The following is a 16,951-nucleotide window of genomic DNA, read 5'->3' as shown; positions in this document are numbered from 1 at the left end:
CACACTCTTCAAAAATAGGCTCTCCTGGGTGGTTTTTGTGATTTCCCCTCATCTAGAATTAGAGATGCTTCTTTGCTCTCTCAATTCTTTACTCTTCATTTCATGCCCTTAGTTAATTCTGTCTTCTGTTTTAGCTATTTATCTGCATCCTTTTTATCATCATAAACAATTAGCTTTTTGGGGAGAGAGTAAAGTATTTCTTAGTCATATTTGTATGCCATAGAGTAACATATTAATGCAGAACTCAACAGTATCTGTGGAATTAATGAAACACAAAGACCAGGAAAAATAAAAGTTCTTAGAACTAGAGCATGCTTTTCTTCATTTCCTTTGCATGCCATCCCTTTACCTCAGGGCCATTTGAATTGCCACCTTTGTGGCTTTGTATTTCTTCTAGGATAATTGGATATGGACACCTCTTGCTAAAAACCCTTTAATACATACTCCTAATTGATGTTAGAACAATAATTTGACCTTGGTGAGAGGAAACCCAAACTTTATTCAGTGTCCTTTAAGATTGACTCATGCCAAGTCCCACGTCACTCCCTTCCTCACAGCCATACCGATTTTCCTTGTGACTCAGAAATGGTCTTTCTACATGGAATGCGTGTTGTTCCATTCCTCCCCTGTCCATCTTTTACTGTCTAACTCCTCATCTACCAGATTCAAGATGTTACTTTTTTTCTGGAAATCATCCTTAATTCCCTGTACCATCTCCAGCCTGGGATGGGATTAAGCCTTTCTCCTTTATGATCTAATAGATAATAAAGATTAGAAAGACTTGGGTCAAGACATGATTCTGCTTCTTACCAAGCAGTGACTTTAGACCAGTGCTTCACAAACGTTATGCATCAGAATCACCCAGAGAGTTTGTTAATTCATAGCCCACTGGGCCCCGTCTCCAGAGTTTCTGATTCAGTAGTTCTGGGATTGGTCCTGAAAATGTGCATTTATAATGAGTTACCAAGTGGCACTGATGATGTTCCTGCCTTAGATAATTTATTTAATCTCTCAAGCTTTAGTTTGCCATATGCAAAATGAGGCTAACTGAGGTGTTTTAAGAATTAGTTGTCAGTGTTTGACATGAATTAGTATTCAGTCAATGTCAGTTAATATTGTTTCTTCTTTATCATTGCTTTCATCACACTATTAAATTGTAGACTAAACTGCCAAATAAAGTAGGAACCCCATGGAAAGCAGAGACTATATCCATTTTCTTATTGTTTTATCATAGGTACTTCATGAAGTGCATTAGTTAATGCTAAATGAATATATAATGGAATAAATTCAAAGTAAAAGCATTCAATAAATAAGAAATACAATGAATTCAGGTAGCCCCTACACAGAATGTTGCAGGATTCCCTAGTACAGCTTTCTCTAGTCTTGGTTTTCCTGGGACTGTTTTTGCTGATTGGTTCCTAAATTACTTTTGGTTTTTGTGAGTCAGTCCCCACAGCTTTTGCTTCAAGCAACACAGAAAACATTTTTCTGTAGGAACTAGACATAAGCACATGGACCACTCATTTGGTTGTATAGTTTTCGTTTCATACTAAATGAGAGAACTGCGGCAATGTGCTTCTGTTCCTTCTGTGCCTGAACATACGCCTGCATTTAATGCTGGATGTGGGTTAGAAATTAACATGAACAATTTAATCTGCATTTCTTCGCAAATTCATGACTCCTCTTTTGAGAAGACAGTTTCTACTCCCGTCCTCCTCTTTGATCTCAGAAACTCATATTTTATATTCACTCATCAGTTCAACAAAATGTTCCCACCATTTCTATGTGGCAAGTATTGCGGTGGTGATGCCACATAAGACAAAGTTCTTGCTTCACAGAGCCTAAAGGATGGCCTGTAACAGCTTGTCCTGTAATTGTTTGTTTCCTTGTCTCCCATGCTAAATTGGGGGCCTCCTAATGGTAGATGCACTATCTGATTGATTTATGAGTCTCCAGCTCAATGTCTGGTATATGCTAGATATTCATACACATGGATTATTATTTATACAGAGAGACCCTCCTTGTGATATTGGTGCTTAGAAATAGAACTGAGCTCCAGAGGTCATGGACTGTTAGTCCATGAAATGACTTGGCGCCAGATATGTTATTTGACATACAGACTGTCTTTTAATTTCATTAGGACCAACCAGTAACATGTGGGGGATATTTACATAACTTTCCAGATTTCCAGCTTCTCTTGAAAGAGCCCACATTTCTATATTACACCAATCAGCTGAAGCGAATTCCCACTTTCCCTGCTCTTTTACACCGAGGGTACCCTCTTGGCTACAACCCCTACCATTCCCTGTTGTTACCCAGCTGCGTATGTGTATATTGTGTCGTGTGTGTTTGCATGGCTTTGTGGTCAGGAAAGAAATTCTTCAAATTCTACATAAATCTACTGAAAGTTTGTCTTTACAAACTTATAACAACCTAACCCCAACTTATTCCTTTTTCTTTCTTTAGTAATGTAGAATGCTAATGAGAATTTGCTTTCATGTGAAATATCTAGCATATTGAGTCATTGATCTACATTTTGTGCAAGTTATTTTTCTGCATTTTCACAGCAGGTTTCCTGTATTTTTCAATTAATTAAATCATGGCCAGCTCCTTTTCTGCTGTGATGTGCATCTCAGTCCAGAGTAAAAATATGTCTAAATCTATCTGACTTGGGTTATTGTTCCCCTTTATGATCTTTGATCTAACTCTTGTCATTTGGCTTGGTTTTGTTATATCAGATTAGTTCATTAAAAATATAAAGTGGAATTAAAACTATAGTTTAGCTAACAAATATATTCATGCTTTGTTTCAGCTCTCCTTAAAAAGAAGAGGAAGCAAAGATTTACCCAAATCTGAAAAAAAGACTCAACAGACTCCCACAGAGGTATGTAGAAATAAAATTTCAACAAGTACATCAAGCACCTCTAAATGCATATATAAGCTACTTCTATAAGTAGACATAACAGCCAGACATACTCCTGTAAAACAAAGTTAAGTTATGCCTATCAATTATGTAGCTATAGATACAGGCAGTATAAAACATTCAGTATCTTTTACAAAGCAAGCACTAACATCCCTATTATTATCGCATTTACACATGGCAAAATGTCATTAGTACTTTCTGTGTTCCAATATTTGAGAACTGTACCTATGGTGCTAATCTTGTTTGCTCATAATTAATAAGGTCAGTAGAATAGCTGTCTCTATGGTATCAGAGAGAATAAAGAAAGCAATGTGGCAGGAAGGGATGGCAGAGGAGTCCTGACCTGAAGTAATTGGCTATACTAGTGATTAGGGAAGCAAAAAAAGAAAGAAAAGAAAAAAAGAAAGGCAACAGAAGAATAAAAATAAAATTTCAAAGATGGATTCAACCTGGGCTTGTTGAGAACCTTAGAAACACGGCCACAGTAATGACTAGTTCTGCTTTCAGGGTGAGCAGAAGGTACTGAGAGATGTAAGGAAGGAGATTTTGAAACAGAAGAGGAAATATTTGGAGGCAGAAGTGACATAACGGCTCTCCAAGAACACCTGGCTAGATACTGACCTTTTAAGTGCATATGTTGGAATATGGAGTACTATAGCATGCTTTTTTTAAAAAAAATTCTTTCAAAGGGTTTTCTTATTAGGTAGAAACTAACTAAAGCAATATTTAGTGGGGCTGGGGGGTAAGGGCAGAGGGTGGGGTGGGAACCGGGTGGAGGGGAGCTATGGGGGGAAAAAAGAGGAACAGTTGTAATAATCTGAACAATAAAGATGTATTAAAAAATAAAATAAATAAATATACAAAATTTGAAAAAAGTTGATGTTGATCATATTTTTAAAAAGCATAACATATTAAATGTTTATTTTCTCTTTTCCTTTCTCTACCCGTTCTGTTCATGGTTAATTTTTCTTTGGGTACTTGCACAAGAATATTTATAGACCAGAGCCTTATACCAAAATCATTACTCTGTTTTGTACATTTTTCTCAGTTTCCTTGATAAGTTCAGTATGCTCTGTCGCTACAGCTTTCTCACTGTCTTTGGCATAACTTTAGGCACCTCACTCTAGGTATTCTGCTGTGAGTCATCCCCCTTGTCACCATGAATCCTCTTCCCCACCTTATTTAGGGGGAAGATGCTTGTTTTAAAATCTTAAGTCGGCTCTAGTCAGCAGTTTCTTTCTTTTCATTCACGTCCTCTTCTTATATCTCCCTATGTTAGAGTTTATGCAGGTGTCCTTTTTCGGTTGTTTTCTTGATTTACATAAAAATGGTCTCCCACGCTCTTTTTCTCTTTTCCCAAATGAGGAGGACAATGAAGATTTGAAATGCCAGCTGCAGTTCGTGAAAGAAGAAGCTGCTCTGATGAGGAAGAAAATGGCCAAGATTGATAAAGAAAAGGACCGATTTGAGCACGAGCTGCAGAAGTACAGGTCCTTTTATGGGGATCTGGACAGTCCCTTGCCCAAAGGAGAAGCCGGGGGCCCTCCCAGCACCAGGGAGGCCGAGCTCAAGCTCCGGTTGCGGCTGGTGGAGGAAGAAGCCAACATCCTGGGCAGGAAAATCGTGGAGCTGGAAGTGGAGAACCGAGGCCTCAAGGCGGAACTGGACGACCTGAGGGGCGAAGACTTCAACGGCTCGGCCAACCCGCTCATGCGGGAGCAGAGCGAGTCCCTGTCGGAGCTGCGGCAGCACCTGCAGCTGGTGGAAGACGAGACCGAGCTGCTGCGGAGGAACGTGGCCGACCTGGAGGAACAGAACAAACGCATCACGGCCGAGCTCAACAAGTACAAGTTCAAGTCCGGCGGCCACGAGAGCGCGCGGCACCACGACAGCGCCAAGACCGAGGCCCTGCAGGAGGAGCTGAAGGCGGCGCGCCTGCAGATCAACGAGCTGAGCGGCAAGGTCATGCAGCTGCAGTACGAGAACCGCGTGCTCATGTCCAACATGCAGCGCTACGACCTGGCCTCGCACCTGGGCATCCGCGGCAGCCCCCGCGACAGCGACGCCGAGAGCGACGCGGGCAAGAAGGAGAGCGACGACGACTCGCGGCCGCCGCACCGCAAGCGGGAAGGGCCGATCGGGGGCGAGAGCGACTCGGAGGAGGTGCGCAACATCCGCTGCCTCACGCCCACCCGCTCCTTCTACCCCGCGCCCGGGCCCTGGCCCAAGAGCTTCTCCGACCGGCAGCAGATGAAGGACATCCGCTCGGAGGCCGAGCGCCTGGGCAAGACCATCGACCGGCTCATCGCCGACACGAGCACCATCATCACCGAGGCGCGCATCTACGTGGCCAACGGGGACCTGTTCGGACTGATGGACGAGGAGGACGACGGCAGCCGCATCCGGGAGCACGAGCTGCTCTACCGCATCAACGCGCAGATGAAGGCCTTCCGCAAGGAGCTGCAGACCTTCATCGACCGCCTGGAGGTGCCCAAGTCCGCGGACGACCGTGGCGCCGAGGAACCCATATCCGTGAGTCAGGTACAGTTCTGCCTATTGCGAGCCAGGGCGACGGCGAGGCGGGTGCGCGGAGCTGCGGGCCCGGGTGGGGCGGCTCCGCGCACCGACCTCCACGCCCCGCTTTAGAGAAGCCCCTGCGCAGAGCTCCACTGGGCGCACCTGTTCTTTCACACTGTCCTTCTTCAGGCCTGAGGTTCTCATCACCGATTACCAGTCACTCTTTCCCCTCTGTTCTTTTTAAAGGGAAACTTCACACACACACACACACCCCGCCCCGTTTTTTGTGTAAAGATGAAAGAACGCGTTTTTTAGATTTATAATGATAATAATTATTATTCATTATTAAAGGTCAACATTTTCAATATTAGTCCACTGATTCTAATAGAACGAGCTGCAAGAAGATCCCTAATAAGGAACCTTCTTCAATTGTTGATTTGCAAATTTCCAAGCCAAGATTCAAATTGAGTTTTAAAAATATATATATTTTTTAAGCCACCAAGTTGATGCGTAACTACTGTTAAATGTAGAAGCCAGCGGAGAAAAGAGATGATACTGTGTCTAGAGGAATAAATGGAAGCTGTTCCTTGACCACAAGTTGAAGTGACAGCGTCATTACTTCTAGAAAATGTCACTGTCGGCTCTGCAGTGGAGAACCTCAGGACTGGGGAAGGAGTGTTATTTTTTTAACTTTAAGGCAGCACTAATTCAGAAAAAATAGTAATAACTATTCCCGAACAGGGAAAACCAGCATTTTTCCTTCATCCTAATTTGTAGAGGCACACTTGATGAATTGGACTGAGCTGCTCTAGCCAGGTATGGTGGCCAAAGACCAATGCATTTTGTCAGAGTTAACCACCTTAGAGATAATTTAGAAAGCAAAACAGGCAGCCACCCCCCCCCCCAACCCCCCAACCCCCCAACCCCATGGCAAGCCTGGTATCCCGTATCCATTGGAGAACCCGTGGAAGTACAACAGCATGCATGGCTTTTAAGACATGCCAGAGGTTTACATTTAAAAACCAGTTTATACACAGAAGCATGACATTCATTTCGCTGCCTGGTAGTCACAACTAGAAACATCGCAACCCTATTGCTTACTGATCTTGCATGTCGCTCTGCTTTGCTCTGGAAAGAAAAAAAAATAGCCTTATGATAAAACTTGTTGAATTGTTTAAATGTTGAGGGTTATTCCTTCTATTGATTGTATCAAAACATTGGTTTCTAGTTTCCCCGTTGCAGTTTTTTTGGGTACTTTGAGCATGTGGTTTTTCACCTGTGCCCTTGGGAACCAAAGAGACATCAGAATGAGAGAATGCACTGTGTATAATAACAGGCTTTCAGGTTTGGTCAATAGAGGCATAAGGGGGGGTTCCGCTTTATCTGAAGTTGAATGTATGCTTAGATTAGTGGATATAAATTTAAGTTTTTAAAATTATTATTAATTCTTCTCTTTGTCTTTGCATTTACCTTCCCAGATGTTCCAGCCTATCATTTTACTTATCCTCATTCTTGTATTATTTTCATCACTTTCTTACACAACAATATTTAAACTTGTCTTCCTTTTTACGCTGTTTTTTGTACTGTAAATATTTCATCATTTATCATTCATTGTAGTATTTTCAGTTTGTTTATTTTGTTCATCCTTCAAGACAAGAAGTAAAAGAAGTATAATTTCTGTAGTAACCAATGCTATAAAAACACTGAAGACTGCTTAATTTCTTTAAAAAGACCCATCTCACCACTACCAAATTCAGTAAGAAGCCCAGGGACTAAAATATTTCAGGTAAGGAAGTAAGTGTGACTTTTTTTTTTATTATAAATCATTTTAATTTGTGCTTCTGTCTTTTACGTCTTTATTTGTATTCTTCTCGATAAATAATTGGCAGAATGACTATAAAAATTGGCTAAATCGGTTATTTCTCATTAGCTGACTAATGATAATTCAAAAGCTAGACATTCACTCACAAGTTGGGTACATTTCCAAAAAATAAGTAGGTTTTGCTAGTTACATCAGACTAACAGGGTAATTTTGATATCCAATAATATACATATGAAAATTTTGGTGAATGAATGAAATAGGACCCTCATAGAAACTTAAGTAATTATTTGCAATGTTGATGGTGTTTTGTTTAAAAAGATGTGTTTTGAAACATACGTGTGGATTAGGTCTCAATTCATTGAGAAAATAATTATTCCCATCCTACTGCATTTGGCCATCTTTCAGCCAAACTGTTATATTTTGTTATATGTTGCTAATCAAGTTTGTTGCTTGGAGTCCTGTCCTCCATAATAGATTGTCACACAGAACTGCTTCCAGAGCAGGAAATATGCTAGAATTATAATATATGAAATGTTTTGAATAGGAACTATATGGTCATTCTCTAGAATTTTATTAAATCACAAACCACAACCAGTAGTATATCGTTCCAGTAGGGATTACTCTCTAGACATAAACTTTCTTTGTTCAACCTAAGCCCCCTTCTCCTCCTACTCCAGTGGCCTGAGTTGGTTCCATGTACCCAGAAGGCACTATTAGTCCATCTCGTTGAGCATTTACCCAGTGGAAAGGTGTGCTGCACCTGTACCACTGACTATTCAGAAATCACAGTGCTCATTGAAGACACATACCAGTACTTGGAAATACTCTCAGATTGGTTGGTGGATATGAAAATCTGTAGTCAAATTAAACCAACTAAATCAGAGAAGACAAGTAGGAATAATATATGACAGAAGGAGAACCAAGATGAATATTGTGTGTGTACAAAGTCACGCGCGTGCACACGCGGAGATGGAGGCGCATGTGCACACTGAATGAAAGCCTCAAGATGACCCCCACACACACACACATGCACACATTACCAATGCACCTCTTTGTCATTATATAGCATCTCTGCCACAAAGCATCTCTTGTTTGTTAAAAATGAGGATATGATATCCCACAAATCCACCTGGAATGATGGATGCCAACTGACTCTGCCCTCCAAATCCAGATAAAGAGCATACACAAGAGGTGGGAGGATGGAACAAAAGATGGAGTATGAGTCCTTTGTCTATTTAACAAACACTTTGAAGTATCTGCTATGCTCAATACAGAGGAAAGTGAGATTCAGTTTCCACTCTTTTAGAGCCTTCAATTGGTTGAAAGAGTGGGACAGACATGCAAACGGCTAATTCTAACATGTACTGTATTGAATTGCAAAAAAAGGCTTGTGGTTATAATTTATTGTTCGTTGGACTCCTAATAGCATGTTAGATTTTCCTAAAAACAAACAAAGAAAACAAAACAAAAAAACAAAATTCTTAGGCATCTTGGATAGAATGCTGCCATAAATACATGCAGGGGTGGTGCATATACCTCAATAGTATCTTGTGACCAGAATTAGGAAGGATTGACTAACCAAGGGAGGTCTAGGCTAACTGAAACGCCAGCCTCCTCTTCAGATCTCTTATGGGGACTTTCTGTCATTCGGGCAGTAGGGGTATTAATCTTACCTATGTGCTCCTAAGGTATTGATTTTCTAGGAGAATTTCATGGGAATCTTAGACTCTATCCAGGCGCTCTATATAGGGAACCCCAGTAAGATGTTGGGGAGAAGAAACAGGACTCACTTGGCTACTGCTCACAGATTCTGGGGTTTGGGGACACTCTGACGGCTCATCTGAAGTCAGTGAGGCAATTTTTCTGTGTAGTCAAAGTCCAGGGAAGCCCTTTCCAACTCTGCCCTACCCACTGCATAGCTGGCTTCCCCGTTTGTGCCTGTGTGTTCGCACACCTCTACCGCACCGACGTGTACAGTGAGTGGTGCACCAGCGCCAGGGAATTCAGACCTGCTTCTGACTGAGAGGACTGCCCCTGCTGGGAGTTAGTTGTTAGGAGATGGTCTCAGCAATGAGCCAGCAGCATGCAGTGACCTCGACCCTTGCCTTACTCTCCCTGGAACCTACGGCTGTTCTGTAGGCATCCGGGGTCCAGTGAGCATCTCTTCCCTGCATCACAGGCTACAGGCCTGCCAAGAGAAGTTAACAAAGACAGTACCCAGAACCTCAGAAAGAATTCCCTGTATCTGTTTCCTCTCCCCTTTCATCCTGTCACTTCTATTACAGTATCTTTATTGTGTAAAGCTAGTTCCAAAAAAGGAACACCCAGGCTTCTTTGTTCATCGAGAGAACAAAATCCCCGAATGATTTAGACAAAGAATCTTCCCCTGTTTGCACTTTGAAGCCGTGCTATTTAAACATCACGTTGAAAATAAATTCAAACAGACCAACCATACTGTAGAAAATTTCCTTGGGTGTAGGAAGGAGTGTCTTTGTAATTTGGCCTAATTTAAGAAAAAAATTCAGTTGACTATTTTTAAGCATAGCTAACTCAAACTCATAAAACAAAGGGAAATTTAGTGCTGAGCCTGGAATGTGTATTGGCCTGCATTCCCCAACCTTCACTTCAGTTTGCGTGGTGGAGTGGGATACGGTTGTTTAATCAGCTGCCAGTGAAGTTTGGAATGTCAGTTTGGTAGCTCAGCCTTAACCTCAAACACTCATGCAGTGTTTGTCGCTCTGTTCTTACAGAACCACAGCCCACTTTCATCTGGTAGAGTGATGCGATGGGTCAGATACCCTAATTGAGTGTAAGGATTGAAGAGAAAAGTGGTGGAGGAAAATACCAGAAAGTGAGAAAAGTGGACTGTTTATTAAACTCCTGGGATTTGGGACAATTTGGAAACTATCTGTGTAGACACTGCTGCTTAAACCATAGTAATAAACTAGTTAGGTCTAAGGAAAGTTTTATTCTGTTTATAATTTTGATTGAGTGTTTAAAGGTGAAGTGATTGCAAGCACATTTGGATGGAACGTACATTTCCTGAGTAGGTCCTGGTACTCTCACCAGCCTCCTTGTGAAATTTCAGAGGGATACGCATACAGAGTAAGAAAGCTTTATGGCCTGGGCTTGGCAGGAAAACCTTTGTAGTGACTATATTAAATGTGGTAGCAAACTAAGTGCTTCTCAGTACTCGTGCTGATCAGTTGGGAGAGGAGGACGTGGTGGTAGCCATTCTGAAAGTGTGTGCAAAATGTTGGCCATTGTGAAAGTGTGTGCAAAATCACTGAATCTCTAACGGTCCCTTCCATGTAACTTAATACATCTCAGTCCGCACCTTCTCCGCTCACTCACTCTCAAGTATTCAGTTCAGTTTTAAAATAACTCTGCAGCTGTCCTCGTGAAGTGATGGGTAGTTGTTAAAACACCACCAGGAACAACTTTCAAGTACGGTACTTAAGGCCTCATTTGATCAGAGGATAGGAGCAGCAAGTGTAACACTCGCCTCTCAAAAATGAGAGACTTCAGAAATCTCCACCTGTCACACTCCAGGGGTAAACCAGGCTGTGTTGTCCTAAAGAGCCTCATTTATATCTCAGATGTTTATGTTTAACTAGAAGCCCGGTGCACGAAATTCGTGCACGGCGGGGGGTTGTCCCTCAGCCCAGCCTGTACCCTCTCCAATCTGGGACTCCTGGAGGGATGTCCGACTGCCCGTTTAGGCCCGACGGGCAGTCGGACATCCCTCTCACAATCCAGGACTGCTGGCTCCCAACTGCTTGCCTGTCTGCCTTCCTGATTGCCCCTAACCGCTTCTGCCTGCCAGCCTGATCACCCCCTAACCACTCCGCTGCCAGCCTGGTTGATGCTTAACTGCTCCCCTGCCAGCCTGTTTGCCCCCAACTTCCCTCCTCTGCCAGCCTGGTCACCCCTAACTGCCCTCTCCTGCAGGGTTGATCACCTCCAACTGCCCTCCCTTGCAAGCCTGGTCCCTCTCAACTGCCCTCCCTTGTAGGCCTGGTCCCTCACAACTGCCCTCCCTTGCAGGCCAGGTGCCTCCCAACTGCCCTCTCTTGCTGGCCATCTTGTAGTGGCCATCTTGTGTCTACATGGGGGCAGGATCTTTGACCACATGGGGGCAGCTATATTGTGTGTTTCAGTGATGATCAATCTGTATATTACTCTTTTATTAGATAGGATAGAGGCCTGGTGCACGGGTGGGGGCCAGCTGGTTTGCCCTGAAGGGTGTCCCGGATCAGGTGGGGGTTCCCTTGGGGCGTGGGGCAGCCTGAGCGAGGGGCCTGTGGTGGTTTGCAGGCCGGCCACGCCCCCTGGCAACCCAAGGGGAGGCCCTGGTATCTGGAATTTATTTTCCTTCTACAATTGAAACTTTGTAGCCTGGGGTGGCAGCCATTTCTGTGGCAGTTAATTCACCTTCTACAATTGAAACTTTGTAGCCTTAAGTGGGTGAGCCCGGCCAGGGTGTGCGGAAAGCTTTGCTTCCCCTGTTGCTGCCGGCAACCCTGGCCTGCTCTCTCAAGCTCCATTCTGCCGCCATTTGTTTGAATTTGTTTACCTTCTATAATTGAAACTTTGTAGCTTGAGTGGAGGCTTAGGCCTGCAACGGCTATGGAAAGCTTGGCTTGCTCTGTTACCTGGGAAACCTTGCTCTCTGTGGCTGTAGCCATCTTGGATTGGGGTTAATTTGCATACTCGCCCTGATTGGCTTGTGGGTGTGGCTTGGCTTGTGGGCGTGGCTTATGTAGCGGAGTGATGGTTAATTTGCATATTACCATTTTATTAGAGAGGATAAGCTTAAAGGCGTTGACATTTTCTGGTTATTCCGTTTCATTGTTAGAATTAGAAAAGGTTTTTTAGCTCATAGTTGTTTGAGTTGTTTTTTTAAAAAATATATATTTTATTGATTTTTTACAGAGAGGAAGGGAGAAGGATAGAGAGTTAGAAACATTGATGAGAGAGAAACATCAATCAGCTGCCTCCCGCACACCTCCCACTGGGGATGTGCCCGCAACCAAGGTAACATGCCTTTGACCGGAATCGAACCTGGGACCCCTCAGTCCGCAGGCCGACGCTCCATCCACTGAGCCAAACCGCCAGGGCGAGTTGGGTGTTTTTTTAATCACAATTAGCTATTTATCACAATAGGGTACCATCAAAATCCAACATCTGAAAATAAAATTCCATGATTTTATAAATTTATAAAATTTATGGCATAAGAATATACTGGGTATCCCCAAAAATGTACATACACTTTAACAGCTGATAGTTCAGTTTTGAAAATGAAATGTATTTTAATAAACACTGCCCTTATAATTATTCAAATTGTGTGTATACATTTTTGGGGACACCCTGTATATCAGGGGTTTCTAACAGTTATTCAGCCTTTTCCAAAAATATTCATGTAACTTTATTGACTTGTGTGTTAGAATGTTTCTTTGAATGTTGGCTACACCAGAATCCCTGTGTAGGGTGTTTCAATCCCAGTTTATATTATTTTGCTTTTCTCTTGATTACTTTTCTTTTAAATTATCAGCACATTTTTAGATAGATGAAGTAATTAAAAGTTTTTCTCTTATACCAAAACTAGAGGCCCAGTGCACGAAATTCGTGCATGGTGGGGTGTGTCCCTCAGCCCAGCCTGCACCCTCTCCAATCTGGGACCCCTCGAGGGATGTCCGACTGCCCGTTTAGGTCACAATCCAGGACTGTTGGCTCCCAACTGCTCACCTGCCTGCCTTCCTAATTGCCCCTAACTGCCCTCTCCTGCAGGCCTGGTCACCCCTAACTGCCCTCCCCTGCAGGCCTGGGTCCCCCCCAACTGCCCTTCCCTGCAGGCCCAGTGAGTCATACTGGCTGGGCCAGAGTTAGACTTTTTAAATAGAACATCCTACGTGTCAGCCCACATCAGTCATTTAGAACTTCAGATGGAGAGTTTAACATGTCAGCAAAATTAATTTATTCTGAATTTTTAGGTGACTCCTAGGAATCTGAGGTCCTTTGCCTGAAAGGAAATGTATATCAGCAGAGGTCCGAGGGGCACTGCCTGGAGAGTGTTAGCATTACCCTAACTGCTTAGACTCCTTATGTGGAAAAAAAACACAAGTGAAGTGGCCAAAGATCATTGAAGGAAAAGTGGGCATGCCCAGCTTTGTACCTCACAAATTGAGTGAGAAAGCCTCCAGGAGAAATGTATGTCCCTGGCTATGCTCCTCATTTTAGAGGGAATGTAATGTATTGGATAAGGAAGAAAGAAGTTGTAGGACTCTTACTGTTCAAAATATTTCAATGACAGCAACAACAAAAGAATATAGTGTAAGGGCCAGGACAGCCATAAAGGTATTGTGTTTGCAGTCTCATGATGTGGATGCACTAAGAGCCCTAGGTGTGGAGATGGGTCTGGAGGGCTCTGAAGTCCTCTGATCAGAGTGGGTCCCCGGCCACATGGAGGTGTGACCTTGAGTCTCCCTCCTGTACCCTCATCTCCAGATCTTCTGCCTGAGCCTCTCACATCATGATGCCACATTAAACACTCAAAACCCAGCACTTACTCATATGATTCCTCATTCTGACCTCCCCGCCCTGCCCCCACTCCATGCCCCGTGAATAAAACAGATTCTTTTCCTGAGCTCTCATGAAAGCTTACCTATATTGACATGTTTTTTCCCAGTCCTTTCTGTATGCTAGCTGTTCTCTTCTGTGCCACGGTGTGACTGCTTCCTGTCAATGGCATTTCATTAGACGATTACTGAAAATAGAATGCTATCACCTAATGCGCATAATCGAACACTTCTGGCAGAAGATATAGATGGGCTAGCAACTCCCTAGGGATGGGGAGTGAAAAGAGAATAGGGATTAATTCCTGTGTCCTTCCATTTATACTCACTAAATGGCCTCTCTTATTCCTGTTTACTGCTAGAACTTCCTGAGAGACGTGACTCAGGGTGGCCCCCTTGTGGTGGATGGGCGTTCCCAAGGCTCTTTTCTGGAATAAAAGGCAGCCGAAGAGCAGTCCCCGTAGTATTTACATTTTGTTGTCAGCAGTGTCCACATCTCTCAAGTCAAGCATCTGGAAATAATATAATGAGATGCTCAAAACACACTTCAAACCCCTTTATAAAAACTCTAGTTTTAAATAGCCCACATTTCTAAAATGTTTTTATTTCTTCAGAATACACATCAGTTCTTAAAAAGAACACAGTTTGAAACCGTTTCTTGTGAATATTTCTGTCATCTGGAAATTCCTGAACATAGCCCCGTGGCGGATCGGCTTGCCTAAGAAAACCTGTTGACGTGTCACCAGCCCTCAGCCAGCATCTCATGACTCCAGGGGGAAAGCACCCGCACTGGGACAATAGCACATCAGCTGAAAAACAACATCTAAATATGTCGCTTCCCTGGGTAACAACGGCTCTGTGTGTGACTCTCAGAATTTCATAACCCAACCCGGATTCTTCAAAGGATCAAAATTCTACTACTTTTTATCACGCAGAGTCCACCCTCTGCCATTCTAGAACTCAAAATGACACAGGACCAAATTGGACAGAATCGGGTGTGGCACTTGATAAAAACCAAGCAACCCAGGCCTCACCCTTGGATGGTCTCATTCAGAAAGTCAGGGGGAAAGTGACAGCTTCAGGGACTTTCAAAGTAATCCCGAGGGACCGTGGCGTGCTGCAGAGGCTGGGAGCCGTGCTGAACGGCGGCCCCCTTTGAGGGATGCTCTGGGACCAGGCTCTCCCCGTTAGTTTATGGACTGATTTCCAGACAGTGAGCTACGCAGGATGCGGGCGGTCAGGCTCCAGGTTGTACTCAGGGATCTTCTGCGTGGACCGAGCTTGTTGAGGGCCAGGACCTGTCTTCTTCCAGTCCTTGGGATCTCACACGACACCTGGCACAGAGTTGGTGCTCACAGGTATTTATTAAATGAAGTGTTCATTGCAGTGTCAAAGACCTCTCCTTAGAAATGGAAGGTAATTTAAGATTCTAGAGAGTTCTAGACAACTGAGATCTTGTACCCTAAAGCACTTGGAAAATTGCAAAGGGGCAACATGATTCTAGAAGGAAGGATTAGTTTAAGTGCATCACGGATAGCAGCCTCTACATTTTAATATGCATAAAAAATGAGTCCAGTTTTTCCAAGTCGTCACTTTTCCATTTTTTCTATCTCCTGGCTAGTGAAAATAGAAATAGAATAGCCCTTTTTCTGCTAAACATGTTTAAAAAGTATAGGAAAAGGGGACTGGACAACTACACAAGCAAGAAGTCAGAAGCCACCCAGTCTCATACCCAGCTAGGGTTGTCAACATAAAAAGATGAAATAAGTAATTGCTTTGTGATGCTTCACAATCATCCTGCAGACAAAAACCTAGAAAGTAAGTGTGTACTGGCATGCTAAAGGCAAAACTGTTTCTTTTTTTATCCCCAGATTTTTTCCAACCACTACGTTAAAATCCTTTTGTTCTTGTGTTTTGACCTAGGATTTATATGATCTAAGGACACAGCCTCATTCAATAAGTAGTCATCAAGATAACTAGTCTGCTCTAGGACTCCTGTGTTACATACACTTGGGAGCTGGAGTCTCGTCTTCCTTGTTTGGACTAATAAGAAAGCTGCATTTAAAATTTGACAAAGCCAGAAATCAACCGCTCATACTCCAAACTCTTATCCCTGGCTTCTGCTCCCTTCCCTTTGAATGCCTTGGAATTTTAAATGTCAAGGCATCCACCAGGAATGAGAAGACCTGGATTCTATTCCTGGCATTGCTAGTAGATGGCTTTGTGACCTTGAGCAAATGACTCAACATCAGGGCCTCTTTCCTCGGCTGTAAAACGAGAAGGTTGACTAGATTATTCCAGAGGTCTTTCTGGCTGTAAAGTTCTGTCGGTCTGCGCTCAGTGCTCCTCTTTCACTCTTTTCAAACTGTTCTAGTTTGTGGCTTCATATCACTACTCAGATAAAACTTTTCAAATCCTTTCTAGGATTTTCTTGTTTGTGTCTTGACAGCAGCTGCTGTTTCTACATTTACTTTACATTAAGTACTATACACACTTCTTAAATATTTGTAAGGAATCGAAATAGGAGTAACGTATTTGATATGAATGACTTTTCCAAATTCTCTGCAATACCTAGAGCAATAAATGGGATCAAATTTTATATTTGAAGGTTTAAATATTTAAATGGTTTAAAGTTAGCCTGGATTATACAGCAAATTGCATTTTTCCCCAAACGGTTTTCAGCCATTCGGTCACCGTCTTGAAAGTGTCCAGCACTTCAGAATGTCTGAATTTCACTGCAGGGCTGAGTGCACCAGCATCAATCTTTAAATCCATTAATTCATGTACATAGCAGCAGAAACTTTTCCTTACAGCAAGGTTTTCTTCAACAAAGTTTTTAATGGAAAGGTTAAAAAGAAACCTGTGCTGAATATGTATCGCCTCCGTATGCTATCATCTAACTGGGTTATTTGTTTCTTTTGAGTATGAAACGTAGCATGGAGATTTTAGCTAATACACATGAAAAGTTATAACAAAGGGTTGGTTGATACTATAAGAAGTGATGAACTTGGCGTGAAATCGTTGTCAAAGTCTTCCCTTAGTTTTTTATTTTATATATAATTTAAGTTCAGCTTGACCATGACAAGAAGCAGATGAAGCACCTGCAATAAATAA

General features: G+C 42.9%; 2 protein-coding genes across 2 annotated transcripts in view; both read left to right on the top strand.

The window, feature by feature from the left end:
- The window catches only part of MTCL3 (MTCL family member 3), a gene marked incomplete at both ends in the record, with an annotated part of 31,833 nt that extends 24,804 nt beyond the window's left edge, over positions 1-7,029 (top strand). Inside the window, 3 exons of the mRNA XM_079779808.1 lie at positions 2,813-2,884; positions 4,289-5,464; positions 6,919-7,029. Of these exons, the coding sequence (XP_079635934.1) occupies positions 2,813-2,884; positions 4,289-5,464; positions 6,919-7,029 (1,359 nt within the window). The remainder of the gene's footprint in view (positions 1-2,812; positions 2,885-4,288; positions 5,465-6,918) is intronic.
- Positions 7,029-16,951, top strand: part of KIAA0408 — a 32,085-nt gene continuing 22,162 nt past the window's right edge. Inside the window, exon 1 of the mRNA XM_079779811.1 lies at positions 7,029-7,226. The gene's annotated coding sequence lies outside the window, so the exon portion shown is untranslated. The remainder of the gene's footprint in view (positions 7,227-16,951) is intronic.

The sequence above is a fragment of the Cnephaeus nilssonii genome (assembly GCF_951640355.1).
Source record: "Cnephaeus nilssonii genome assembly, chromosome: 9".
In the NCBI taxonomy this organism is placed as follows: domain Eukaryota; kingdom Metazoa; phylum Chordata; class Mammalia; order Chiroptera; family Vespertilionidae; genus Cnephaeus; species Cnephaeus nilssonii.
This window is presented reverse-complemented; position numbering and strand designations above follow the sequence as displayed.